At 47.5% G+C, this 27,529-nt stretch overlaps 1 protein-coding gene across 1 annotated transcript; it reads right to left on the bottom strand.

Moving 5' to 3' along the window:
• Nucleotides 1-23,727: 23,727 nt before the first annotated feature.
• LOC125536511 (coniferyl alcohol acyltransferase-like) lies at nt 23,728-26,924 on the bottom strand. The gene has a single exon (XM_048699737.1). The coding sequence runs from the start codon at nt 26,615-26,617 to the stop codon at nt 25,202-25,204; it is 1,416 nt and encodes a 471-aa protein (XP_048555694.1). The 5' UTR covers nt 26,618-26,924; the 3' UTR covers nt 23,728-25,201.
• Nucleotides 26,925-27,529: the final 605 nt, after the last annotated feature.

The raw sequence follows: 27,529 nt of genomic DNA, 5'->3' as shown, positions 1-27,529 counted from the left end.
GGGTCCATAGTTAGTAGCTAGATGGCTTCTTCTCTCTTTTTGAATCTCAATACAATGTTCTCCCCCTCTCTTGTGGAGATCTATTCGATGTAATCTTCTTCTTTTGCGGTGTGTTTGTTGAGACCGATGAATTGTCGGTTTATGATCAAGTCTATCTATGAACAATATTTGAATCTTCTCTGAATTCTTTTATGTATGATTGGTTATCTTTGCAAGTCTCTTCGAATTATCCGTTTGGTTTGGCCAACTAGATTGGTAGTTCTTGCCATGGGAGAAGTGCTTAGCTTTGGGTTCGATCTTGCGGTGTTCTTTCCCAGTGACAGAAGGGGCAGCAAGACACGTATTGTATCGTTGCCATCGAGGATAACAAGATGGGGTTTATTTCATATTGCATGAATTTATCTCTCTACATCATGTCATCTTGCTTAAAGCGTTACTTTGTTTTTAACTTAATACTCTAGATGCATGCTGGATAGCGGTCGACGAGTGGAGTAATAGTAGTAGATGCAGAATCGTTTCGATCTACTTGTCACGGACGTGATGCCTATATACATGATCATGCCTAGATATTCTCATAACTATGCTCAATTCTATCAATTGCTCAACAGTAATTTGTTCACCCACCGTAGAAAACTTATGCTCTCGAGAGAAGCCACTAGTGAAACCTATGGCCCCCGGGTCTATTCTCATCATATCAATCTCCATCACTTTAATCTTGTTTTGTTTTTACCTTGCCTTTTACTTTTCACTTTGCATCTTTATATCAAAAATACCAAAAATATTATCTATCGGATATCACTTCCGTAAGTGACCGTGAAGGGATTGACAACCCCTAATCGCGTTGGTTGCGTTGAGCTCTTTGTGTTGTGTAGGTACGAGGGACTTGCGCGTGGCCTCCTACTGGATTGATACCTTGGTTCTCAAAAACTGAGGAAAATACTTACGCTACTCTGCTGCATCATCCCTTCCTCTTCGGAGAAAACCAACGCAAGCTCAAGACGTAGCATTTGGCACATACAAATTTACTTGGAACAGTAGGTAGATACCGTATATAGGTAGGTATGGTGGACTCATATGGAATAACTTTGGGGTTTATGGGATTGGATGCACAAGCAGTATTCCAGCTTAGTACAGGTGAAGGCTAGAAAGAGACTGGGAAGCGACCAGCTAGAGAGCGACAACAGTCATGAACATGCATTAAAATTAATCAACACCGAATGCAAGCATGAGTAGAATATAATCCACCATGAACATAAATATCATGAAGGATATGTTGATTTTGTTTCAACTACATGTGTGAACATGTGCCAAGTCAAGTCACTTAAATCATTCAGAGGAGGATACCACCCTATCATACCACATCACAACCATTTTAATAGCATGTTGGCACGCAAGGTAAACCAATATAAGCTCCTAGCCAATCAAGCATGTCACAAGAAACTATGATCTCTAGTTGTCATTGCAAGCATGTTTATTCATAATAGGCTGAATCAGGAACGATGAACTAATCATATTTACAAAAACAAAAGAGGTCGAGTTCATACCAGCTTTTATCATCTCAATCAGTCCATCATATATCTTCATAATTGCCTTTCACTTGCACGACCGAATGATGTGAATAATAATAATAGTGCGCGTGCATTGGACTAAGCTGGAATCTGCAAGCATTCAATAAACAGGAGAAGACAAGGCAATATGGCCTCTTTTGTCAAATCAACAATTATGCATATAAGAGCCACTTCAACAATTTAATCATGGTCTTCTGATATCGACCCCCAAAGAAAAGAAAAGAAATAAAACTATTTACACGGGAAATCTCCCAACAAGCAAAAGAAGAACAGGAAATCTCTTTGGGTTTTATTTTTAATTACTACTACAAGCATGGAAATTAAAACTAGCTAAAAGCTACAACTATTTTTTTTTTGGTTTTTCTTAAGGTTTATTAAACACACAAGAAGAAAGCATAAAAAGGAAATAAACTAGCATGGATGATACAATGAAAAAGTATGAGCACAGACATCTAGCAATGAGTGTGTGAACATAAATGTAATGTCGGTGGGAAATACGTACTCCCCCAAGTTTAGGCTTTTGGCCTAAGTTGGTCTATGGCCACGGCTGGCCTGGCGGATATCCATAATAATAGTTGGGGTCGTACTGAGATGCAGTGGCTATTGCCTCCTGAGGTGCAGCGTGGCTACGAGCGGCCTCCTCCCTCCTCTCGTACTCATCTGCCTCCTCTCTGGTAATAACATATCTTCCTTTTGTCTAATAATCAAAGAAGGCAGGAGCAGGGAGAGTAATATGGACAGCACGCTGTCTGTCAAAGATTAGTCGATACTGGAGAGGTGATTCACTCCTCTCAACAAACTGGTGGTGAACCATAGTATTAAAATCTAGGTAAGCGGGAGGCAATTCAATATCATCCTCACGTATGGTTACACCGAGAAAATCAGCTAAGCGGGTTGCATAAATTCCACTGAAGAAATCTCCATTAAATCTATTATTATGCAACCTACGTGCAACAATGGCTCCCAAATTATAGGATTTGTCTCCTAACACAACACTCCTAAGAATATTGAGGTCAGGGACACACATATGACATGCTTCATCTTTACCATTTATGCACCTACCTATGAAGAGAGCAAAATAATGTATAGCAGGAAAGTGAATGCTCCCTATGGTAGCTTGTGTTATATCTCTAGATTCCCCCACAGTTATGCTAACAAGAAAATCTCTAGATTCAGATTTGCGGGGTTCACTAGCACTACCCCATTGTGGAAGTTTGCAGGCAGTGGTAAAATCCTCTAAGTCCATAGTATAAGATTTTTCATAGAGATCAAACAGGACAGTTGGAGAGTTACGTGAAGATGAAAATTCAAACCTCCTCACAAAGGTACTGGTGAGATAGTGGTACTGGAGGCACTTTTCTTCCTCGAAGCTCACAAGATCAGCGTTACGCAAATATGCGTTAAATTCTTCCTTAATTCCCGCTCGATCCATAAAGTTTTATGAAGGCCATTCACAAGGACACACTGGAGCGTCTCTTGGTGGCTCTTCATCAGCATCACGCATTGCAAGCTTGGGCCCTTGCTTCCTTGAAGAACCGCCTTGGTACATTTTCCTAAGCATATTTCTTCCTCTGAAAAAATTCTGAAATTTTTAGTAACTTCAAAATAAAAGTGAACCAAACTCAACAAAATTGATAGCAACTACTCCTACAAGTGCCTAGAGCCTATATCATGCATCAAAACTACTTGGAGCCATATAGATTTGACATGCAAGCTCAAGAACATGGTCACCTAGGCAGCACAAATTTGCAATGAATAAATCACTAGAACAAAAACTAATTGGACCAATGGAGGAGTCATATACCAAGGAACAATCTCCCCAAGCAGTTTTGTGAGAGGTGCTTTGAGCAAGGAGATCGAAAATGGCAGCAAAATGAGCTTGGACTCGGGTTTGAGCTGGATATTCGTGTTTGTGGGAGGAAGAAGGAGTGTGTGGGTGCAAGGATAGTGGAGGAGGGCCACCGTGGGCCCACGAGGCAGGGGGCGCGCCCAGGGGGTAGGGCGCGCCCCTGACCCTCGTGGCCAGGTGCCAGCTCCTCCTGTTGTGTTCTCAGTGCCAAATATTCTCAAATATTCTAGAAAAAATCATATTTAAATTTCAGGGCATTTGGAGAACTTTTACTTTCGGGGTATTTTTATATTGCACGGATAATTCAGATAACAGATGGAAAATACTTATTTTTATTTTATTTAATATAAATAACAGAAAGTAAAAAGAGGGTTCAGAGAGTTGTGCCTTCTAGTTTCATCCATCTCATGCTCATCAAAAGGAATCCACTAACAAGGTTGATCAAGTCTTGTTAACGAACTCATTCTGAATAACATGGAACCGGATAAATTTCGAATAACACTATGTTACCTCAATGGGGATATGCACATCCCAAATAATAAGAATATCATATTTCTACTTGACAGTAGGAAGAGGGAATTCAAAACCTCCAAATATAATCGATGGAATTTTTCCAATAGAGTTGATACTGTGAACTTGAGGTTGTTTCCTCGGAAAGTGTACCGTATGCTCATTACCATTAACATGAAAAGTGACATTGCCTTTAGTGAAATCAATAACAGCCCCTGCAGTATTCAAAAAGGGTCTTCCAAGAATAATAGACATACTATCATCCTCGGGAATATCAAGGATAACAAAGTCCGTTAAAATAGTAACGTTTGCAACTACAACAGAAACATCCTCACAAATACCGACAGGTATAGCAGTTGATTTATCAGCCATTTGAAAAGATATTTCAGTAGGTGTCAACTTATTCAAATCAAGTCTATGATATAAATAGAGAGGCATAACACTAACATCGGCTCCAAGATCACATAAAGCAGTTTTAACATAGTTTCTTTTAATGGAGCATGGTATAGTGGGTACTCCTGGATCTCCAAATTTCTTAGGTATTCCACATTTAAAAGTATAATTAGCAAGCATGGTGGAAATTTCAACTTCCGATATCTTTCTCTTATTTGTAACAATTTCTTTCATGTACTTAGCATAAGGATTCATTTTGAGCATATCAGTTAACCGCATACGCAAAAAGATAGGTCCAATCATTTCAGCAAAGCGCTCAAAATCCTCATCATCCTTTTTCTTGGATGGTTTGGGAGGAAAAGGCATGGGTTTTTGAACCCATGGTTCTCTTTCTTTACCATGTTTCCTAGCAACAAAGTCTTTCTTATCATAACATTGATTCTTTGATTGTGGGTTATCAAGATCAATAGCAGGTTCAATTTCTATATCATTATCATTACTAGGTTGAGCATCATCATGAAAATTATCATTAGCATTATCACTAGTTTCAGGTTCATTACCAGATTGTGTTTCAGCATCATAAATAGAAATATCATTTGGATTCTCAGGTGTTTCAGCAATAGGTTCACTAGAAGCATGCAAAGTCCTATCATTTTCCTTTTTCTTCCTTTTAGAAGGACTAGGTGCATCTATATTATTTCTCCAAGAATCTTGCTCAATTCTCTTAGGGTGGCCTTCAAGATACAGAGGTTCCAGAGTCATTCTACCAGTTCTAGTAGCCACTCTAAGAGCATAGTCATTATTCTTACTATTCAATTCATTGAGTAAATCATTTTGAGCTTTAATTACTTGTTCTACTTGAGTGGTAACCATAGAAGCATGTTTACTAATAAGTTTAAGTTCACCTTTGACATTAGCCATATAATCACCCAAGTGTTCAAGCATATTTGAATTGTATTTCAATTGTCTACCAAAATAAGCATTAAAGTCTTCTTGCTTAGCCATAAATTTATCAAACTCATCTAAGCATGGGCTAGCAAACTTGGTAAATGGGATTTCAGCTTTATCATATCTATAGAGAGAATTTACCTTTACTACCTGTGTCGGGTTATCAAGACCATGAGTTTCTTCAATAGGTGAAAGATTAAGATCATATGTTTCTTCAACAGGAGGTAAATTAAGACCGTGTATTTCTTCAATAGGAGGTAAATTCTTAACATCTTCAGCTTTAATACCTTTTTCCTTCATAGATTTCTTTGCCTCTTGCATATCTTCAGGACTGAGAAATAGAACACCTCTCTTCTTTGGAGTTGGTTTAGGAATAGGCTCAGGAGGTGTCCAATTATTTTCATTTATCAACATATTATTCAATAGAATTTCAGCTTCATCCAGTGTTCTTTCCCTGAAAACAGAACCAGCACAACTATCCAGGTAATCTCTGGAAGCATCGGTTAGTCTATTATAAAAGATATCAAGTATTTCATTTTTCTTAAGAGGGTGATCAGGCAGAGCATTAAGTAATTGGAGAAGCCTCCCCCAAGCTTGTGGGAGACTCTCTTCTTCAATTTGCACAAAATTATATATATCCCTCAAAGCAGCTTATTTCTTATGAGCAGGGAAATATTTAGCAGAGAAGTAATAAATCATATCCTGGGACTACACACACAACCAGGATCAAGAGAATTAAACCATATCTTAGCATCACCCTTTAATGAGAACAGAAATATTTTAAGGATATAAAAGTAGCGAGTTCTCTCATCATTAGTGAACAGGGTGGCTATATCATTTAATTTAGTAAGATGTGCCACAACAGTTTCAGATTCATAGCAATGAAAAGGATTAGATTCAACCAAAGTAATTATATTAGGATCAACAGAGAATTCATAATCCTTATCAGTAACACAGATAGGTGAAGTAGCAAAAGCAAGGCCATGTTTCATTCTAGCATTAAGGGATTGCTGCTTCCATTTAGCTAATAGTTTCTTAAGATCACTTCTATCATTACAAGCAAGAATAGCTCTAGCAGATTCTTCATCCAGAACATAACCCTCAGGAACAACTGGCAATTCATAAGTATTAGGGGGAGAGTCTTCATCATCACTATCTTCAATATAATCAGTTTCAATAATTTCATTCTCTCTAAGCCTAGCAAGTAACATCAAGAAATTCACCAAGTGGCACAGTAGTACCAAGCATAGAAGTAGTTTCATCATAAGTATCATGCATAGCAGAAGTGGCATCATCAATAACATGCGACATATCAGAACGAATAGCAGAAGCAAGTTTAGGTGTCGCAAGCTTACTCAAAACAGAAGGTGAATCAAGTGCAGAGCTAGATGGCAGTTCCTTACCTCCCCTCGTAGTTGAGGGATAAATCTTAGTTTTTGGATCTCTCAAGTTCTTCATAATGATAAGCAGATATAAATCCCAAGTGACTCAAAGAATAGAGTTATGCTCCCCGGCAACGGCGCCAGAAAATAGTCTTGATAACCCACAAGTATAGGGGGTTGCAACAGTTTTCGAGGGTAGAGTATTCAACCCAAATTTATTGATTCGACACAAGGGGAGACAAAGAATATTCTCAAGTATTAGCAGCTGAGTTGTCAATTCAACCACACCTGGAAACTTAATATCTGCAGCAAAGTGTTTAGTAGCAAAGTAATATGATAGTAGTGGTAATGGTAGCAAAAGGTAATGATAGTAAAAGTAATGTTTTTGGTATTTTGTAGTGATTGTAACAGTAGCAACGGAAAAGTAAATAAGCGAAGAACAATATATGGAAAGCTCGTAGGAAATGGATCAGTGATGGAGAATTATGCCGGATGCGGTTCATCATGTAAAAATCATAACCTAGGGTGACACAGAACTAGCTCCAATTCATCAATGTAATGTAGGCATGTATTCCGAATATAGTCATACGTGCTTATGGAAAAGAACTTGCATGACATCTTTTGTCCTACCCTCCCGTGGCAGCAGGGTCCTAGTGGAAACTAAGGGATATTAATGCCTCCTTTTAATAGAGTACCGGACCTAAGCATTAACACATAATGAATACACGAACTCCTCAAACCACGGTCATCACCGGTAAGTATCCCGATTATTGTCACTTCGGGGTTAACGGATCATAACACATAATACGTGACTATAGACTTGCAAGATAGGATCAAGAACTCTCATATATTGATGAAAACATAATAGGTTCAGATCTGAGATCATGGCTGAGGAAGTCCTGGATTAGGGGGTGTCCGGATGGCCGGACTATAGCTTCGGCCGGACTCCTGGACTATGAAGACACAAGATTGAAGACTTCGTCCCATGTCCGGAAGGGACTTTCCTTGGCGTGGAAGGCAAGCTTGGCGATACGGATATGCAGATCTCCTACCATTGTAACCGACTCTGTGTAACCCTAGCCCTCTCCGGTGTCTATATAAACCGGAGAGTTTTAATCCATAGGACGAACAACAATCATACCATAGGCTAGCTTCTAGGGTTTAGCCTCTCTGATATCGTGGTAGATCTACTCTTGTACTACCCATATCATCAATATTAATCAAGCAGGACGTAGGGTTTTACCTCCATCAAGAGGGCCCGAAACTGGGTAAAACATCGTGTCCCCTGCCTCCTGTTACCATCCGGCCTAGACGCACTGTTCAGGACCCCTACCCGAGATCCGCCGGTTTTGACACCGACATTGGTGCTTCCATTGAGAGTTCCTCTGTGTCGTCACTTTTAGGCCCGATGGCTTCTCCGATCATCAACAGCGATGCGATCCAGGGTGAGACTTTTCTCCCCGGGCAGATCTTCGTATTCGGCGGCTTTGCACTGCGGGCCAATTCGCTTGGTCATCTGGAGCAGATCGAAAGCTACGCCCCTGGCCATCAGGTCAGATTTGGAAGTTTGAACTACACGGCCGACATCCACGGAGACTTGATCTTTGACGGATTCGAGCCACAGCCGAGTGCGCCGCACTGTCACGATGGGCATGATTTAGCTCTGCCGCCGAACAGTGCCCTGGAGGCCGCACCCGTGTCCGCACCGACCCCTAGCTTGGAGCCGATTACACCAACCGAGGATTGGTGGTTAGACACCGCCTCGGGGGCTGCAATCCCTACGGCAATCGAGCCGAACACCAGCCCTATTCTCTGCGAAGCCCGTGACTCCAAGGAGCCGGACTCCTCTCCGGACTCCGAGCCCTCTGCGCCCCGACCGATCGAACCCGATTGGGCGCCGATCATGGAGTTCACCGCCGCGGACATCTTCCGGCACTTGCCCTTCGGCGATATTCTGAATTCACTAAAGTCTCTCTCTTTGTCAGGAGAGCCCTAGCCGGACTATGGTCGGCAAGGTTGGGATGCGGATGATGAAGAAATTCAAAGCCCACCCACCACCCACTTCGTAGCCACTGTCGATGATTTAACCGACATGCTCGACTTCGACTCCGAAGACATCGACGGTATGGACGCCGTTGCAGGAGACGATCAAGAACCAGCGCCTATAGGGCACTGGAAAGCCACCTCGTCGTATGATATATACATGGTGGACACCCCAAAAGAAGGCAATGGCGATGGAACAGCGGAGAATGACCCCTCCAAGAAGTAGCCCAAGCGCCGGCGTCAGCGGCGCCGCTCTAAATCCCGCCAAAACAAAAACGGTGATTCCGGCACGGGGGATAATAACACCCCGGACAGTGCCGAAGACAACCACCTCCAGCACGATTTAGCACAGGAGGATAGAGAAGCCAGCCCTCATGAGAGAGCGGCAGACAGAGAGGTCGAGGACGATAATTATATGCCTCCCTCCGAAGACGAGGCAAGCCTCGACGACGACAAATTTGTCGTGCCGGAGGATCCCGTCGAACAAGAGCGTTTCAAACGCAGGCTTATGGCCATGGCGAGCAGCCTCAAGAAAAAACAGCAACAGCTTAGAGCTGATCAAGATTTGCTAGCCGACAGATGGACTGAAGTCCTTGCGGCCGAAGAGTATGAACTCAAACGCCCCTCCAAGAGCTACCCAAAGCGCAGGTTGCTACCCCAATTAGAGGAGGAAGCACCTAAACCTACATCACTAGCGCATGATGCGGCTGACCGGCCACCCCGTGGCTGCGACAGAGAGGCCTCTCGGCCCTCCACTCAAGTCGCACCCCAGCGCCACTCAAAAACTACCAAGGCATGGGAAAATGCGCCAGACCTGCGAGATATATTGGAGGATAAGGCAAGGCAAACAAGATCGATCTACGGATCACGTGGGCGCCCCACGGCACGAGACGGTACTCGTCACGCCGGATACAGTAAATCCGGCCGGGGCGAACACAGTAGACAAAGCTCGCTTGAGCTGCGTCGTGATGTAGCCCAATACAGAGGCGCCACACACCCACTATGCTTCACAGATGAAGTAATGGTCATCAAATCCCCGAGGGTTTCAAACCCGTGAACATCGAATCATACGATGGCACAACAGATCCTGCAGTATGGATCGAGGACTATCTCCTTCATATCCACATGGCCCGCGATGATGACCTACACGCCATCAAATACCTCCCACTCAAGCTTAAAGGACCAGCCCGGCATTGGCTTAACAGCTTGCCAGCAGAATCAATTGGTTGTTGGGAGGACCTAGAAGCCGCATTCCTCGATAATTTCTAGGGCACTTATGTGCGACCACCAGACGCCGATGACCTAAGCCACATAATCCAGCAACCAGAGGAATCGGCCAGACAATTCTGGACACGGTTCCTAACCAAGAAAAATCAAATCGTCGACTGTCCGGACGCAGAGGCCCTAGCAGCCTTCAAGCATAACATCCGCGACGAGTGGCTTGCACGGCACCTAGGACAGGAAAAGCCGAAATCTATGGCAGCCCTCACGACACTTATGACCCGCTTTTGCGCGGGAGAAGACAGCTGGCTAGCTCGCAGCAATAACATGACCAAGAGCCCTGGTAATTCGGATACCAAGGACAGCAGTGGCAGGTCGCGTCGCAACAAGCAAAAGTGCCGCATTAACGGCGACAATGCTGAGGATACGACAGTTAATGCCGGATTCAAAGGCTCTAAACCCGGTCAGCAGAAAAAGCCATTCAAAAGAAATACTCCGGGCCCGTCCAGTTTGGACCGAATACTCGACCGCTCATGCCAGATACATGGCACCCCCGGAAAACCAGCCAATCACACCAACAGGGATTGTTGGGTGTTCAAGCAGGCAGGCAAGTTAAATGCCGGAAGCAGAGACAAGGGGCTGCATAGCGATGACGAGGAGGAGCCCCGGCCGCCGAACAACAGTGGACAGAAAGGTTTTCCCCCACAAGTGCGGACGGTGAATATGATATATGCAACCCACGTCCCCAAGAGGGAGCGGAAGCGTGTGCTAAGGGACGTATACGCGATGGAGCCAGTCACCCCAAAGTTCAACCCATGGTCTTCCTGTCTGATCACTTTTGATCGAAGGGACCACCCCACTAGCATCCGTCATAGTGGATTCGCCGCATTGGTTCTAGACCCAATTATTGCCGGATTTCACCTCACTAGAGTCCTTATGGACGGCAGCAGCAGCCTGAACCTACTTTATCAGGATACCGTGCGGAAAATGGGCATCGATCCCTCGAGGATTAAACCCACCAGAACGACCTTTAAAGGCGTCATACCAGGTGTAGAAGCCAACTGTACAGGCTTAGTTACACTTGAAGTGGTCTTCGGATCTCCGGATAATTTCCGAAGCGAGGAGTTAATCTTCGACATAGTCCCGTTCCGCAGTGGCTATCACGCACTGCTCGGGCGAACCGCATTTGCCAAGTTCAATGCGGTGCCGCACTACGCATACCTCAAGCTCAAGATGCCAGGCCCTCGAGGCGTCATCACGGTCAATGGAAACACCGAATGCTCTCTCCGAACGGAGGAGCATACGGCGGCTATCGCAGCGGAAGTACAAAGCAGCCTCTCAAGGCAATTCTCCAGTCCGGCCATTAAACGTCTGGACACCGTCAAGCGCGCCCGGAGTAACCTACAACAAGACCGCCTGGCACGTTCCAAGCAAGCGTAGCAATGCGGCCTCAACCCCAGCCCTCACGAACTTGCGAAACCAGTGTTGCGCGTACATAACTACGCTCTAGAAATACCATGGGCACAGGGGGAGGGGCACCATCACGGCACGCCCGAAACGCGGCTTAAACCGCACTAGGGGCTGCCGATTTCTTAATTTTCTCTTATTTTCAGGACTCCATTCTTCGGAAGGCTTGTCCGGCAGTACAATTGCCACACAAACGATACAACGAGGGAAGAAGAAAGCTACGCCGCACTACGGAACTCTAAGGTGGTCTCTATAACGAGCAGTATACCTGTTTCGCATAACATTCCACAGCTCGCCCCAGGAAAGGACATATTTGATAGTCCCATCTTTTTCTTATCGCACTATTTGTATCGTTCTGCTTTGATTGCAGCTTTTTTTAAATAAACAATGCATAGCTTCCGTCTATTATTGCATTACCTCTTTTTTACGAATATATGTTCATTAATGACATGTTGCACCCATACACTTTGGTACGGCCAATACGCCAGGGGCTTAAGTACCCCACAACATGGTGTGAGAAGTCCGAACACTTTCACAAGTGCGGCACCCCGAACTTATAGCATTATATGCATCGGCTCCGAATCATGTCTTGGGTCAATAGTTGGGTTTGCCCGGCTCCTATGTTTTGGTACCTTACGTTCCGTCATATCGGCTAAGGTAGCACTAGGAGAACTACTGCGATTGTTCCCCAGTTGAGCTGGGCTAAGCACCTCAGTAGAGAAAGCTAAAACTGACCGTCATGATGAGGCGAGAGCTGGTGGCTGTTCGAGAGGTTTTCGAGTCCCTAAAGACTTATGCCGCTTAGAGCAAGGAGTCGGCTTTGTCCGGCCTAGGCGTGGATAGCGCCTCGAACTCGGTCTTCCGAACACTAGGGGCTTCGCCGAAATTTAAAATTATAGAATTCTATGGCTAAGTGAGAGTGTTCAAGCACTATAGTCCGATTGCCTTGTTCATTGTGTTGAGCGCCTCCCTTGAAGGACCCAAGAATGGGAAAAAGAGCGCTCATGCTTATCCCGAACACCCCAGCACTCGTGCCTTGGGGGCAGAAGCCGACGACTCGCCATCTCTAAAATTTGATAAACGGCCGCACAGAAGGTAATATTTTAAATTCAAAAAGCATTGCTTAGCGCACATGAACAAGTTTTCAGCGCACAGGACAAAACGAGCGAGTTCACTGAAAAATTACATTCATGGAACATTCATCCGCCACAAGGCGGGCACCCTCCAGAACGCCCTCATAATACATCTCGGGCTTGCGATGCTCATTGCCCGGCGGTGGCCCGTCCTTCACAAGCTTCTCAGCATCCAGCTTGCCCCAGTGCACCTTCGCACGGGCAAGCGCCCTACGGGCACCCTCGATGCATACGGAGCGCTTGATGACTTCGAGCCTTGGACAGGCCTCCACCAGCCGCCTCACCAGCCCGAAGTAGCTCCCAGGCATGGCCTCTCCAGGCCACAGCCGGACTATGAGGCCCTTCATGGCCTGTTCGGCCACCTTATGGAGCTCGACCAGCTGTTTCAGCTGGTCGCTTAAGGGCACCGGGTGTTCGGCCTCAGCATACTGAGACCAGAACACCTTCTCCGTCAAGCTTCCCTCCTCGACGCGGTAGAAGGCGGCGGCATCCGACACGCTACGGGGCAAGTCTGCGAATGCTCCTGGAGAGCTCCGGATTCGGGTAAGTGACAAGTAATTCACTTTTACGTGCTTGCTTTGCATAAAGAATGTCTTACCTGCCGCTATCTTTTTTATTGCCTCAACCTCCTGGAGGGCCTTCTGGGCTTCGGCCTTGGCAGACTTGGCATCTTCAATGGCCGCCGCGAGCTCAGACTCTCGCGTCTTCGAGTCAAGCTCCAAACTCTCATGTTTTTTCATAAGAGCCTAGAGCTCTTGCCGCACCTCGCCAACCTGCATTTCATGCTTCTCCCGCTCGGTGCGCTCCGTGGCCGCCCTCTTTTCGGCCTCGAACAGCGCTTGCTTAAGGGTCGCCACCTCAGTTGTGGCCCCTACAATAGCCGCGTTAATCCTGTCACTTTTTGCAATTGCACCTTTCACATATTTCAATAAGGTATTTCTTACCTTCCTTCTCCTCGAGCTGCTGCTTGGCTAGGCCGAGCTCTTGCTCGGACCGCTCGAGGTTCTGCTTCAGCGTATCCACCTCCGCAGTCAGTGCGGCGGAGGCCAGCAGCGAAGCCTGCATACGCATATTGACTTGATTATGTTAGACTCCTGCGATTATTAGATCCTCTATTCGGCTTTTCTTTCCGAACACCGAACAGAGCATCAGGGACTACTGTTTATGCGGTAATATTTTTACATATTCTTTACTTACCTCAAAGTCTGTTAGAAGGCTGGCACAGGCTTCAGTCAGTCCGCTCTTGGCGGACCAAACCTTCTGGATCACCACACTCATAATAGTGCGGTGCTCCTCGTCGATGGAGGCGCCGTTAAGCGTCTCCAGCAAATTGTCCGGTGCCTCCGGTTGGACGGAGGTCACCGGCTCGGTAGGCTTGCTCCTCTTGGAAGGAGGCTGCCTACCGGACTCCAGAACCGTTGAAGGTTCCGGCGCGGTGTCCGGCTCAAGGCCAGACTTGGAGCCCTTGGGGGTTTTATCCCCTTTACGCCTGGAGTCCGGGAGGTTGCCTTGCGGCGCCTCCAGGACCACCTCCTCCTGTCTTGGAACCTGTTGGGACGCCACCTCAGCACCGTCCGTAGGGTGGGGGGAGGAAGCTGTCGGGAGCGAATTCACATCCGACGAATCCAGGGAGCCGCTCGACGACTCGTCGAGCCCGGCCTTGGGCGGGCTGCACAATCATGTTCGACGTAAGGAAAAACTGTGCAATGGGGGAATACTATGAATCACTCTGGTATCCGGGTACTTATCTCGCCAGGGGCTTGGCCCTGTGCGGCCACTCCTCTTCGCCGTCGTCGGCATTGGTGGAGTAGTCCGGAGGAGGGGTCTTCCCCCTCTTGGACCCTTCGGCCTCCCCGGTTGGGGCGGCCTTCCTTTTCTTCCCTCCCCCCGCTGGAGGGGGAGAGGTCTCTTCTTCCTCCTCCTCATCTTCATGGGAGGAGCGCGCCTTGGAGTCGTCGGATGGTGAATCCGACACCTCCTGGCGTCGGGCACTCTTTCGAGTCCCCGTGGCCTTCTTCTTGGCCTTCTTCTCCGGCACCATGTAAGGTGCCGGAACCAGCAGCTTCGCCAAGCGAGCGTCCGCTGGGCCTTCGGGCAAAGGAGCCGGACAGTTGATCTGTCCGGACATCTCCTGCCAATCCTGTCAAAGGTAAGGGAACTTAGATCCCGCATGGAGTCAAACTATGAAAAACTAATACCCTGTAAAAGGTGAAAACAGCCTACCGCACGAGCGTGACGCTGCGTGCTGAATCCGCGATCCTCGGTAGCGGATGCGGGGGCCTCGGCGCCCTTGAAAAGCACCTTCCATGCATCTTCATACGTCGTGTCGAAGAGCCTGCTTAGAGTTCGGTGCCGCGCCGGGTCGAACTCCCACAGGTTGAAAGCCCGTTGTTGACACGGGAGGATCCGACGGATGAGCATAACCTGGACTACGTTGACAAGTTTGAGATTCCTGTCCACCAGGGTTTGGACGCATGTTTGGAGTCCGGTCAGCTCTCCTTTTTTACCCCACGACAGGCCCATCTCTTTCCAGGAGGCGAGCCGCGTAGGGGGTCCGGATCGGAACTCGGGGGCTGTGACCCATTCAGGGTCGCGCGGCTCGGTGATGTAAAACCACCCCGACTGCCACCCCTTTAGGGACTCCATGAAGGAGCCCTTGAACCATAGGACGTTGGGCATCTTGCCCACCATGGCGCCTCCGCACTCCGCTTGGGTGCCGCGCACCACCTTCGGCTTGACATTGAAAGTCTTGAGCCATAGGCCGAAATGGGGGCGGATGAGGAAGAAAGCCTCGCACACGACGATAAACGCCGAGATGTTGAGGACAAAATTCGGGGCCAGATCGTGGAAATCCAGGCCATGGTAGAACATGAGCCCCCGGACAAATGGGTGGAGAGGGAAGCCCAGTCCACGGAGGAAATGGGGGAGGAACACCACCCTCTCATGGGGCCTAGGGGTGGGGATGAGCTGCCCCTATTCAGGAAGCCGGTGCGCAATGTCGTTAGACAAGTATCCGACCTTCCTCAGTCTTTTGATGTGTCCCTCTGTGACGGAGGAGACCATCCACTTGCCTCCCATTCCGTACATGGCTGGAGAAGGTTGAGGTGGGGTGTGCGGACTTGGGCGCTGGAGCTCGAGTGCGCGGAAATGGATAGGCAAAGGAGGAAGAAGGCGTGGATGAAAAGGTGGATCCTTATCCCCTTATATGGGCGGACGCGACTATGCGCCCCCACCAGCCTGGTAAAACTCGCTTATCTCCCAAGCGCCGTAGTCAATGGCGCGGTTGGGTTACCCACACCTGTATTGATGAGAATCCCAGAATAAGGGGACACGATCTCTGCTTTAACAAGACGTGCCAAGGAAACCGCCTTGCTAAACGCGCTGAGGTGGGACGATAAAACGATTCGAATAAAGACTTGGCCGTGGTGTGATGTCACGCTACGGAATACGTCAGCAGATTAGATTTGTGTAAATATTATTCTCTCTATGGCAATATGTGGAAACTTATTTTGCAGAGCCGGACACTACCTTTGTGTTCAAAATCTTCTATGAAGTACTTGGAGGAGGAACCTGCCTTGCAATGCCGAAGACAATCTGCGCGCCGGACTCGTCGTCATTGAAGCCTGGTTCAGGGGCTACTGAGGGAGTCTTGGATTAGGGGGTGTCCGGATGGCCGGACTATACCTTCGGCCGGACTCCTGGACTATGAAGACACAAGATTGAAGACTTTGTCCCGTGTCCGGAAGGGACTTTCCTTGGCGTGGAAGGCAAGCTTGGCGATATGGATATGTAGATCTCCTACCATTGTAACCAACTCTGTGTAACCCTAGCCCTCTCCGGTGTCTATATAAACCGGAGAGTTTTAGTCCATAGGACGAACAACAATCATACCATAGGCTAGCTTCTAGGGTTTAGCCTCTCTGATCTCGTGGTAGATCTACTCTTGTACTACCCATATCATCAATATTAATCAAGCAGAACGTAGGATTTTACCTCCATCAAGAGGGCCCGAACCTGGGTAAAACATCGTGTCCCCTGCCTCCTGTTACCATCCGGCCTAGACGCACAGTTCGGGACCCCCTACCCGAGATCCGCCGGTTTTGACACTGACAATGGCACTCGGGCCCTAGTGACAAGCATTAAGCATAGCAAAGTCATAGCAACATCAATCTTAGAACATAGTGGATACTAGGGATCAAACCCTAACAAAACTAACTCGATTACATGATAAATCTCATCCAACCCATCACCGCCCAGCAAGCCTATGATGGAATTACTCACGCACGGCGATGAGCATCATGAAATTGGTGATGGAGGATGGTTGATGATGACGATGGCGATGGATTCCCCTCTCCGGAGCCCCGAACGGACTCCAGATCAGCCCTCCCGAGAGGTTTTAGGGCTTGGCGGCGGCTCCGTATCGTAAAACGCGATGAATCCTTCTCCTTTATTTTTTTCTCCCCGAAACCAAATATATAGAGTTGGAGTTGAGGTCGGAGGAGCTCCAGGGGGCCCACGAGGTAGGGGGCGCGCCCTAGGGGGACAGGCACGCCTCCCATCCTCGTGGCTAGGGTGTGGGCCCCTGGTCTTCATATTTTGCACAGATTTTTTATTATTTCCGAAAAGATGTTCCGTGAAGTTTCGGGTCATTCTGAGAACTTTTGTTTCTGCACATAAATAACACCATGGTAATTCTGCTGAAAACAGCGTCAGTCCGGGTTAGTTCCATTCAAATCATGCAAGTTAGAGTCCAAAACAAGGGCAAAAGTGTTTGGAAAAGTAGATACGACGGAGACGTATCACCTTGGCAAAGGAATCCAGATTTCACAAGAGAACCAAGCACATCAAAAGACACTTCAATTCCATCCGCGATCAAGTCAAGGAGGGAGGCATAGAGATTTGCAAGATACATACAGATATGAATGTTGCAGACCCGTTGACTAAGCCTCTCTCACGAGCAAAACATGATCAACACCAAGGCTCCATGGGTGTTAGAATCGTTACAATGTAATCTAGATTATTGACTCTAGTGCAAGTGGGAGACCGAAGGAAATATGCCCTAGAGGCAATAATAAAGTTGTTATTTATATTCCCTTATATCATGATAAATGTTTATTATTCATGCTAGAATTGTTTTAACCGGAAACTTAGTACATGTGTGAATACACAGACAAACAAAGTGTCACTAGTGTGCCTCTACTTGACTAGCTCGTTAATCAAAGATGGTTAAGTTTCCTACCCATAGACATGAGTTGTCATTTGATGAACGGGATCACATCATTTGAGAATGATGTGATTGACTTGACCCATCCATTAGCTTAGCACTATGATCGTTTAGTTTATTGCTATTGCTTTCTTCATAACTTATACATGTTCCTATGACTATGAGATTATGCAACTCCCGAATACCAGAGGAACACTTAGTGTGCTATCAAACATCACAACGTAACTGGGTGATTATAAAGATGCTCTACAGGTGTCTCCGATGGTGTTTGTTGAGTTGGCATAGACCGAGACTAGGATTTGTCACTCCGTGTATCGGAGAGGTATCTCTGGGCCCTCTCGGTAATGCACATCACTACGAGCCTAGCAAGCAATGTAACTAATGAGTTAGTTACGAGATGATGCATTATGGAACAAGTAAAGAGACTTTCCGGTAACGAGATTGAACTAGGTATGGTGATACCGATGATCGAATCTCGGGCAAGTAACATACCGATGACAAAGGGAACAACGTATGTTGTTATGCAGTTTGATCGATAAAGATCTTCGTAGAATATGTAGGAACCAATATGAGCATCCAGGTTCCGTTGTTGGTTATTGACCGGGGATGAGTCTCGGTCATGTCTACATAGTTCTCGAACCCGTAGGGTCCGCACGCTTAACGTTCGATGACGATCGGTATTATGAGTTTATGTGATTTGATGTACCGAAGGTTGTTTGGAGTCCCGGATGTGATCACAGACATGACGAGGAGTCTCGGAATGGTCGAGAACTAAATATTGATATATTGGATGACTATATTCGGACACCAGAATAGTTCCGAGGGTCACCGGATATATATCGGAGTGCTGGAAGGGTTATCAGAACCACCGGAGAAGTAATGGGCCTTATTGGGCCTAGGGAGAGAGAGAGAGGGGCAGCCAAGGGCTGGCTGCGCGCCCCCCATGGGCCTAGTCCGAATTGGACTAGGGTGAGGGGCGGCGGCCCCTCCTTCCTTCTCTTTCTCCTCTCCTTCCTTCTTCTCCTAGTAGTACTAGGAAAGGGGGGATCCAACTCCTACTTGGAGTAGGATTGCCCCCCTTGGGCGTGCCCTATGAGGGCCGGACAGCCTCCCCCTTGCTCCTTTATATACGAGGGCAGGGATACCCTAGAACACACAAGTTGACAATTGTATTAGCCGTGTGCGGTGCCCCCCTCCACAGAAACACACCTCGGTCATATTGTCGTAGTGCTTAGGCGAAGCCCTGCATCGGCAACTTCATCATCACCGTCAACACGCCGTCGTGCTGACGAAACTCTCCCTCGACCTCAGCTGGATCTAGAGTTTGAGGGATGTCACCGAGCTGAACGTGTGCAGATCGCGGAGGTGCCGTGCATTCGGTACTTGATCGGTTGGATCGCGAAGACGTTCAACTACATCAACCGCGTTACTCAACGCTTCCGCTTTCGGTCTATGAGGGTACGTAGACACACTCTCCCCTCTTGTTGCTATGCATCTCCTAGATAGATCTTGCGTGATCGTAGGAATTTTTTTTGAAATACTGCGTTCCCCAACAAATTGGGCCGCAACTATGAAAGATGAATATGATGCCCTTCTGCAGAATAACACGTGGCAGTTAGTTCCTCGGCCTTCCAATACAAATATCGTTTCGAGCAAATGGGTTTTTCGCCATAAATTTAATTCTGATGGGAGTCTTGCACGTTATAAGGCTCGATGAGTATGCCGTGGTTACTCTCAGCAACACGGGATCGATTATGATGAGACTTTCTCTCCAGTTGTCAAGCCTAGCACTATTCGCACTGTCCTTAGCATCGCTGCCTCTTCTTCCTAGCCAATTCATCAACTAAATGTCAAAAATACTTTTTCTTCATGGCTCTCTTCAAGAAATAGTCTATTGTCAACAACCTCTTGGCTTCGAACTTTCCTCTTATCCTAATCATGTTTGTCTTCTTCAAAAATCTCTTTATGGTCTTAAACAAGCACCACATGCCTGGTTCCAACACTTTTCTACTTATGCTCAAACCATCGGTTTTACTCCTTCCCATTCTGACACTTCACTCTTCACCTTTCATCACAACAACAACACTGCTTACCTTCTTTTATATGTTGATGATATTATCCTCACTGCTTCCTCACAACAATTTTTAGATCATATTATCTCTCTTCTTCGCCACGAATTCTCTATGACAGATTTAGGTCTTCTTCACCACTTCTTAGGTATTGCTGTTATCTGTGACTCCTCTGGTCTTTTCTTGTCTCAACATCAGTACACTCTGGATCTTCTTTCTCGTGCTGGTATGCTTGATTGTCAAACTTCCCGTACCCCTGTTGATACAGATTCCAAACTCTCTGCCGACGGTGATCCTTTCTCCGATCCTTCTCTTTATCGTAGTCTTACCGGTGCACTTCAGTATCTCACTCTCACTCGTCCTGAAATTTCTTTTACTGTCCAACAAGCTTGTTTATACATGCATGATCCTCGTATTCCACACTACAATCATTTCAAACATATTCTTTGGTATCTCAAAGGCACACTAGACTTAGGTCTTCATATCAACAAATCCTCCCACCTCCTTGACAGCTTACTCTGATGCAGACTGGGCTGGTTGTCTAGATACTCGTAGGTCCACATCCGGATTTTGTGTTTTTCTTGGTAACAATTTGGTTTCTTGGTCTTCAAAAAGGCAGGTTACGGTCTTCCGCTCGTCTGCTGAAACTGAGTACCGCGTTGTGGCTCATGCGGTTGCTGATACGGTTTGCTTGCGCCAGTTGCTGTCGGAGCTGCACCGTCCTATTGAGCAAGCTACCATTGTTTACTGTGATAATATTTCAGCTGTCTACATGTCAGGGAATCCGGTTCAACACCGTCGCACCAAGCATATTGAGATCGACATTCATTTTGTTCGAGAGAAGGTGGCTCTCGGTCAAGTTCGCGTTCTCCACGTGCCTACTTCTGCTCAGTTTGCTGATATCTTTACTAAAGGCCTCGCGACTACTCTATTTCAAGACATTCGTTTCAGTCTCAACGTCGTCAAGCCTACCGTTGACACTGCAGGGGGTGTTAGAATACAACTTGTATTAGGATTATGACTCCTACTCGGTTTGTAATAAGGCTAGGTCAGGTGCGGCTTAGCTCTTATATATACTTCTTGTATCGGCACAATATTGCATCAACAATTATTCAATACAATTCTACATCGAAGCCTGGTTTTATGAAGTTCAACAAGAGGATTTTTGCAGCATGAACAATTTAGATTTTTTTACATACATATATAGCGGTGTAGTATATTGGCCAAATTTTCATGAATATACGTGCTTGCATGTGACAGTTAAAAAAGACAAATAATGAAAAAATGGGCTTGTTTTTTTTTTGTCGATTTTGAGGCCAAGATTTTGCCTTCGTTGTGCAGCGTATAATATAACGTATTATTGAACGAAATTTCACACATACTTAGACCACATGCATGCATATTTATGTAAAGAAAAAAATCTTTTAAAACATCATTTTTGAGGAGTTCCAAAAACGTGCTTCAATGCACCCGTGCTCGGAAAGTCCGCTTTATTCATTCAGTTCAGTTATTCGTGAACATTTTCTCCAACATCACATGCTACTCCTCTTCTTGTCCTCCTCTTCTGAATTCCTCTGAATACTTGTATGATTGTATCTGCTGCCAAGATAATTGATAGGGACTGTAACAGCGTTTTTTCACTTCAGCAAAGGCTAGAGCATCTACAACCGGGTTTAGTAAATCCGGCCCTCTATATGTTTGCGGACGCGTCCGTCCACATCCGCGGGCGCACCCGGACAGGCCCTCATATTTCGCTCCCAACATTCACATATCTCAAATCCGGAGTCTCAAATTCATGCTAATCCATGCATGTCAGTGGTACAAGCCAATGTTGCGCGTAAATAACAAATATTGGTACCGAACATAAACATTAAAATTATTAAGTGCACAACTCAAACATCAGTTCTCTCGGTTTCATTGTGGGTCCACATATGCTCCACAAGACCCTTGAGTAGCTGCGCGTACACCTGATGACCTCGAAGATTCTGATACATCTGCAGAAAATTCATGAGCTGAGTTGCATCTTGATCTTCCGGGATTTCAACGTGTTCTCCAGGTGCTTCAAAATCATTGGTTTGGGCTACACCATCACCCTCATCCTCGACAATCATATTGTGCAAAAGAATACAACATGTCATCAGCTGTCACAAATTTTTTGATTCCCATATCATTGCAGCGCCACGCACAATTCCCCAACGAGCTTGAAGCACACAAAATGCCTTCTCCACGTCCTTCCTAGATGCTTCCTGCATTGTTGCAAAGTGATTTTGTTTATTACCATGCTTTCAAGGGGGTAGCTTGGTGAAACCCTAGCTGTCGCCACAATGATGCCCTAGGCGACCCGGAGTTGAGCCACCGTTCCCTCATCACTAATCTCTCCTTCCATCGCCTCACTCGAGCTAACAAAGGGACGCCCTAGTGACGCATACCTGGCCTTGGCACACGTGGTCTGGGAGGTATTCAATGGGTGTTTCCTTTCGAACTTCTTCCTCGATGATGCTCCTAGGGTTTCCATGGCGACTAGTTCTTCTGCACCGAGAGCTGGCGAGGCCGATCTCGAGGAGTTGATGCTGCAGTTGAGGATTGAGGACATTGACCTTGATGATGTGGTCCTGTCCGACGCCACCCAGATGACACGCAAGAGGGAGGAAGAGGCCCAGTTGCCGCCAGCGGTGGCGAGGAGAGGGACGGAGAGATGGAGGATGTAGGCACCGGCATGATGGAGGCGCCCATGTCGCTCGTGGGAGTGACACGAGGTGAAGCTTTTTTTTCCTTTTTCTGGTAAATGGATTTACCCATTCAGCGGCGCAAGTGGCACCTTCTTTTTTCTTGTTTATAAACAATACTACCCTAGCTAGCAACCCAACCAGAAAACTGACTCCAAGATGCACCGTAAATTTCTCATTATGAAAATAAACTCAACCTTTCCAGACCTTGTCCTGTACCGGATGCTGCAATGCATGCATGTTCGGCAGTCCGGGTGCACATGAAGAGAGTGGAAATCTGGGAAAGTACTTTGATTAGTATATTGTTTGAGGTTTTTATACATAGGTGTTCGAGGAAACATGTGGCTTATTTAAACGCAGATCAACATACCAGAACACCGAAGGATAGTCCGTGCATCATAGAAAATGCATTTTTCACCCCAAATGTTGTCATCTGAGCCTGGTTTTATGAAGTTCAACAAGAGGATTTTTACAGCATGAAAATTTTGATTTTTTTTTAGATGCATGTATAGCAGTGTAGTATACCGGGCCAAATTTTCATCAATATATGTGCTTGCATGTGACTGATAAAAAAGACAAATAATGAAAAAATATGATTGTTTTCTTTTTTGTTGATTTTGAGGCCAAAATTATTGCCTTCTTTGTGCAGCGTATTATTGAACGAAGTTTCACACAGACTTAGACCACATGCATGCGTATTTATGTAAATAAAAAATAAAAAATAGAATGTTTTAAACATAATTTGTGAGGAGTTTAGAAAAATGTGCTTCAATGCACCCCTGCTCCGGAAGTCTGTTTTATTCATTCAATTCAGTTATTCGTGAACACTTTCCCCAGCCTCACATGTCCTCTTCTTCTCCTCCTCTTCTGAATTCCTCTGAATACTTGTATCTGTTGCCAAGATGATTGATAAAGACTGTAACAGTATTTCTTCCTCTTCAACAAAGGTTAGATTTTATTGACTCAAAGTAAAACATCAAATGAATACAAACACCATAAGCACATACCCCATTTCTGCATAGTTTTTTTAGGGAACCATCTCTGCATAGTTAGAACGCTCATAGGCAGCGTCAACACACAAATACAAAGGGCCTGTTTGGTTGGCTCATAGGCAGCATCAACGCACAAATACAAAGGGCCTGTTTGGTTGGCGCCCTGAGTTACGTGCCTGATAAAATGTGGCGCCTGAAGATGGCCTGGCTAGGCTGACATTCAACAGTACAATTAATGCATAAAGAACTCCAAACCATCAAATCTTTGCAAAAGAAATAATTTTTTAATATCTGCCTTGCTTCAGGCACACCCAAGCAGGAGAAATTGGAGGCCTGACTCAGGCTAAGCATATTGCCGGAGGCTACCTCCTGGCTAATCGCTTCTGCAGCTTTCACAGGTTAGGCTAATGTTTCAGGACACCAACCAAACAAGGTTCACGCCGGTCTCAGGTAAGCATCAGGTCAGGCGATTTTGCATCAGGGTGGCAACCAAACAGCACTAAATAGACACGTCGGTAATTAGCAAAGTCATACAAAACTAAAATTATGCCTGACTAGAAAAAAAAAAGAGAAACCTAGGCAATTGAAATAATGATCAACAAACTACATCAACAATCATATCCGCACCAACCAACTCTTGACACCATAAAGACAATGATGTTTTTCAACAACAACGCCTTTAGAAAGGGAATGATGCTTGAGCGGTGCCGTCACCGCATCCAAACACCAAATGTCAGATTCTAGATTTTTATCATGAAGAACAAGTCCAAGTATATCCATGCAATGCCTTGAACAAGGTTACGATGCAAAAAACATTGTTATTGTCAGGTATAACCAACTCCGATAGACCTAGAGTTTCCACCTTGAAGCTCGAGACCGGTTACTTGAGAAGCATCATCAAATCGAAGGCAATCGGGTGTTGTCGCCACCCCTTTTCCGTGACCCCAAGCAACCACATGTGTTGGGTTAGAAATCCTGCTACTGCTGTTGCACAACCATATTCTGCGTCAAGCAGCTGCTATAGATTGCAACCCATTGCCTAAAGCAGACCAACAAGATGAGAACAACCAAAACTCACAAAGAAGCTTTCTGGCTAAATCACGCATTGTCACCAGTATGAGCCACACGTAGCAACCACCGAATCCAGAGGAAGTAATCCTCACAAAGACTTTTCGATGGCCACCGCACACAGCAATGAGTGCACTGACACAGGACTGAGTGTCTACCACACAGACCGCACCGACGGTGGAGCACACCCGCTGACTACCACGTGACGGGGAGAGAGCCCACACCATGGTCACCGGAAGCGATTGAAGCCGTGCCCGCCGGCAAATGTAGAGAGCTGAACATTATCGGCAGCATCAACATGTCTCATGTACCCGCCCAGGACCCAAGCAGCCGCCAACAGACCATGCATGGTTTTTATTTGCATGGATCGATGGATGGATAAATGGACGTGGGCAACGAGTTGGCTGCCGGGAAGCCGCGGAACAAGTTCCTCCCGTACGGCCCGTGCCAGTGGACAAGCGCACACCACGCGTAGTCGCCGACTCGCCGGCGTACTGCTCCAGCCCGGCGTCCCACACCAGCGATGCTCGGCGGACTAGGAGCAGGTAGAGAGGCGCGGCACCTTCGTGTCGGAGAGGAGGAAGGGCACGTCGACGAGCCAAGGGTGATCATAGCCGGCTACACGGGTTTTCTGCCTTGAGGCCGAGGTACTCGGCGGTGACCGGCCTCAGGATGCGCGGCTCGTCAGAGTCGAGCGCGGCGGCGAGCCTTGGCCACACCACCATGCTGACGACCCACGAGCCGTCGCCTCCGGGGCGCGGGACGATCTTCACGAAGCCGGCGCACAGCCTCCCGGTCCCGGCGAGCATCATCGGCATCGCCAGGGCGGCGTGCCCGAAGCCGAAGTCCGTCTGAAGGCGGAACGACGCGAATGACGTCACGGCCAACGCCGGGCTGCCCAGCCCGACGGTCGCCGTCTCCACGAACCTGCCGCCCTTGTGCTCCTCCACCCAGTCCATCAGCTCCTGGAAATGCTCCTCGGTGGCCCTCGCCGCGATCGCCTCCCGCACCATCGACGCCACCTCCGGGAGCGGCCGCCGCCGGATCTCCTCCACGGCTGCTTCCGCGAGCGCGAACGTCCCGACGTTGCCGACGTAGTTGCGCATCGCGGCCTCGTTTCCCGGCACGCTCAGCCTCCGCCGCCCGTCCACCCACCAGCCCATGCGGCAGGTCTCGTCGGAGCCGGACGCGGCCACGACGGCGGCCAAGGCTTTCCACAGGTACGCCGACATCGCCTCGAGGCGGGTCGCGCGTAGCTCGCCGACACCCTCCCCGCTCGCCCGCGCGCGCAGCATAGCGATATCACGCTCCTCGACGTAGTACAGGCGCGTGACGCAGTAGCTCTCGGCCGTGAGCGAGTTAACCAGATGCTTGCCTTCGAACGGCGTGAACGCCTCGCTGAGCGAGGGGCTGTACGACGGCGCAGCGCGGGGGCGCGGCAGCACGGAGCGGTCGAAGCTGGGGGCCCCGCCGCCGCGGGTGGTGTCGATCCTCCCGGACCGCGCGAGCTCGGACCACATGCTGGCGAGCATGCACAGCCCGTACCCGTCCATGACCACGTGGTTGGAGCACCACGCGACGGTGAACCCGCCGCAGGCGAAGGACACGAGCTGCACCGAGAGCACGACGTCGGCGCCGTACTGGACGAGCGCGCCGATCCTCGCCAGCGACGCGCCTAGCGCGCCATAGTCCAGGCTCGCCAGTTCCACGCCGGCCTCACCGACGACAAGCTCCGCGCCCTGGTTGTCGCAGTGCACCTCCGGAACCCCGGAGCGCGGGCTGTACACGAGGCGGCCGGCGAGGGGGAAGAAGTGCTCGAGCAGGGACGGTAGACTGGCCTTGAAGATGGCCACGACATCGCCGAAGCAGCCGGTGGAGGGCTTGCGGTAGGCGCAGAGGAGCAAGGACGGTATGGGCCGAGGGAGCAGGTCGAGGTTGGAAACGGCGAGGATGCGCGGCGTGACGGTGCCGGCCGCCTTGACGAGGCTCCGACTGACGACCCTAACACGCGAGTAGTCTGCCATTTGCGTCCGTTGCTATACTAGACTACTATCACGATATCTCACCTATCCAGGCGCCAGTGGTAAAATGCTGAGATTGAGCTTTGGCTAAAAAGCCAGTCTCTCTTTTGTTCTGAAGATTGAAAGTGGGCGGAGTCCTTTGTGTTATCAGCTAGTACGTGTAGGATTTTCGGCTAGTACGTGCTAGCACATGCGACTCCGACTGATTTGATGCCATCAGCTTTCGTTCGCTGATGGCAATTCCTGGTGGCAGACAGATAAGGGTTTACGGGCCCGTAAACCACTGGCATCTTCAGAAGTGTTATGAGGGCGATCTGGAGCATGGGTTCGGCTTCGGAGGTATATGAGGAGTCAGATTCAGCTCCGGCGTGCTGACGACCGGACCTGTCATAACGTTGATCTGTGATACCGGCGCCTTTGCGGACACAGTCTGCTGGCACGTACTGGTTGATGTGACTTTATTGGAACACCACTTCAAGCCCCGGGGTGAGAAGATAACCCTTGTTCTATTCTAAGCTTGATTGGTCGAGCATGGAACCGACGAGTTTGTGCCGTGTCCTTAGAGGACTCCAGCAGGAGCGCTAGATTAGCCGCGCGTCGGAAAAAACAACTATTTGGCGCGCGTGACCGAAACCGGCGATCCAGCATACTATAAAAAACACAATTTAGGTGTAAATTGTGTGTAAATTTGGTCATTATTTATTTAGTTTTTAGTTTGTTATTTTATTTATCTTAAAGGATAATATCAATTCCACTTTTTTTTATAACTTCTTCTCCTTTATTCATTCATAAGTAAACTAGCATCGTCTACAAGTAAAGGGATAACCTTATTAGGAGCGTTATCCATTCAAACACTTGGAGAAGAAAACCTAGCTAACCTTTGCTAGTTCATGAGCTACTCGATTACGTTCCCTA

Source organism: Triticum urartu, chromosome 2, assembly GCF_003073215.2.
Source record: "Triticum urartu cultivar G1812 chromosome 2, Tu2.1, whole genome shotgun sequence".
NCBI lineage: Eukaryota > Viridiplantae > Streptophyta > Magnoliopsida > Poales > Poaceae > Triticum > Triticum urartu.
This window is presented reverse-complemented; position numbering and strand designations above follow the sequence as displayed.

Coding starts and splice junctions, on each gene's coding strand:
- LOC125536511 (XM_048699737.1), bottom strand. CDS start 26,617: ATGGCAGACTACTCGCGTGTTAGGGTCGTCAGTCGGAGCCTCGTCAAG.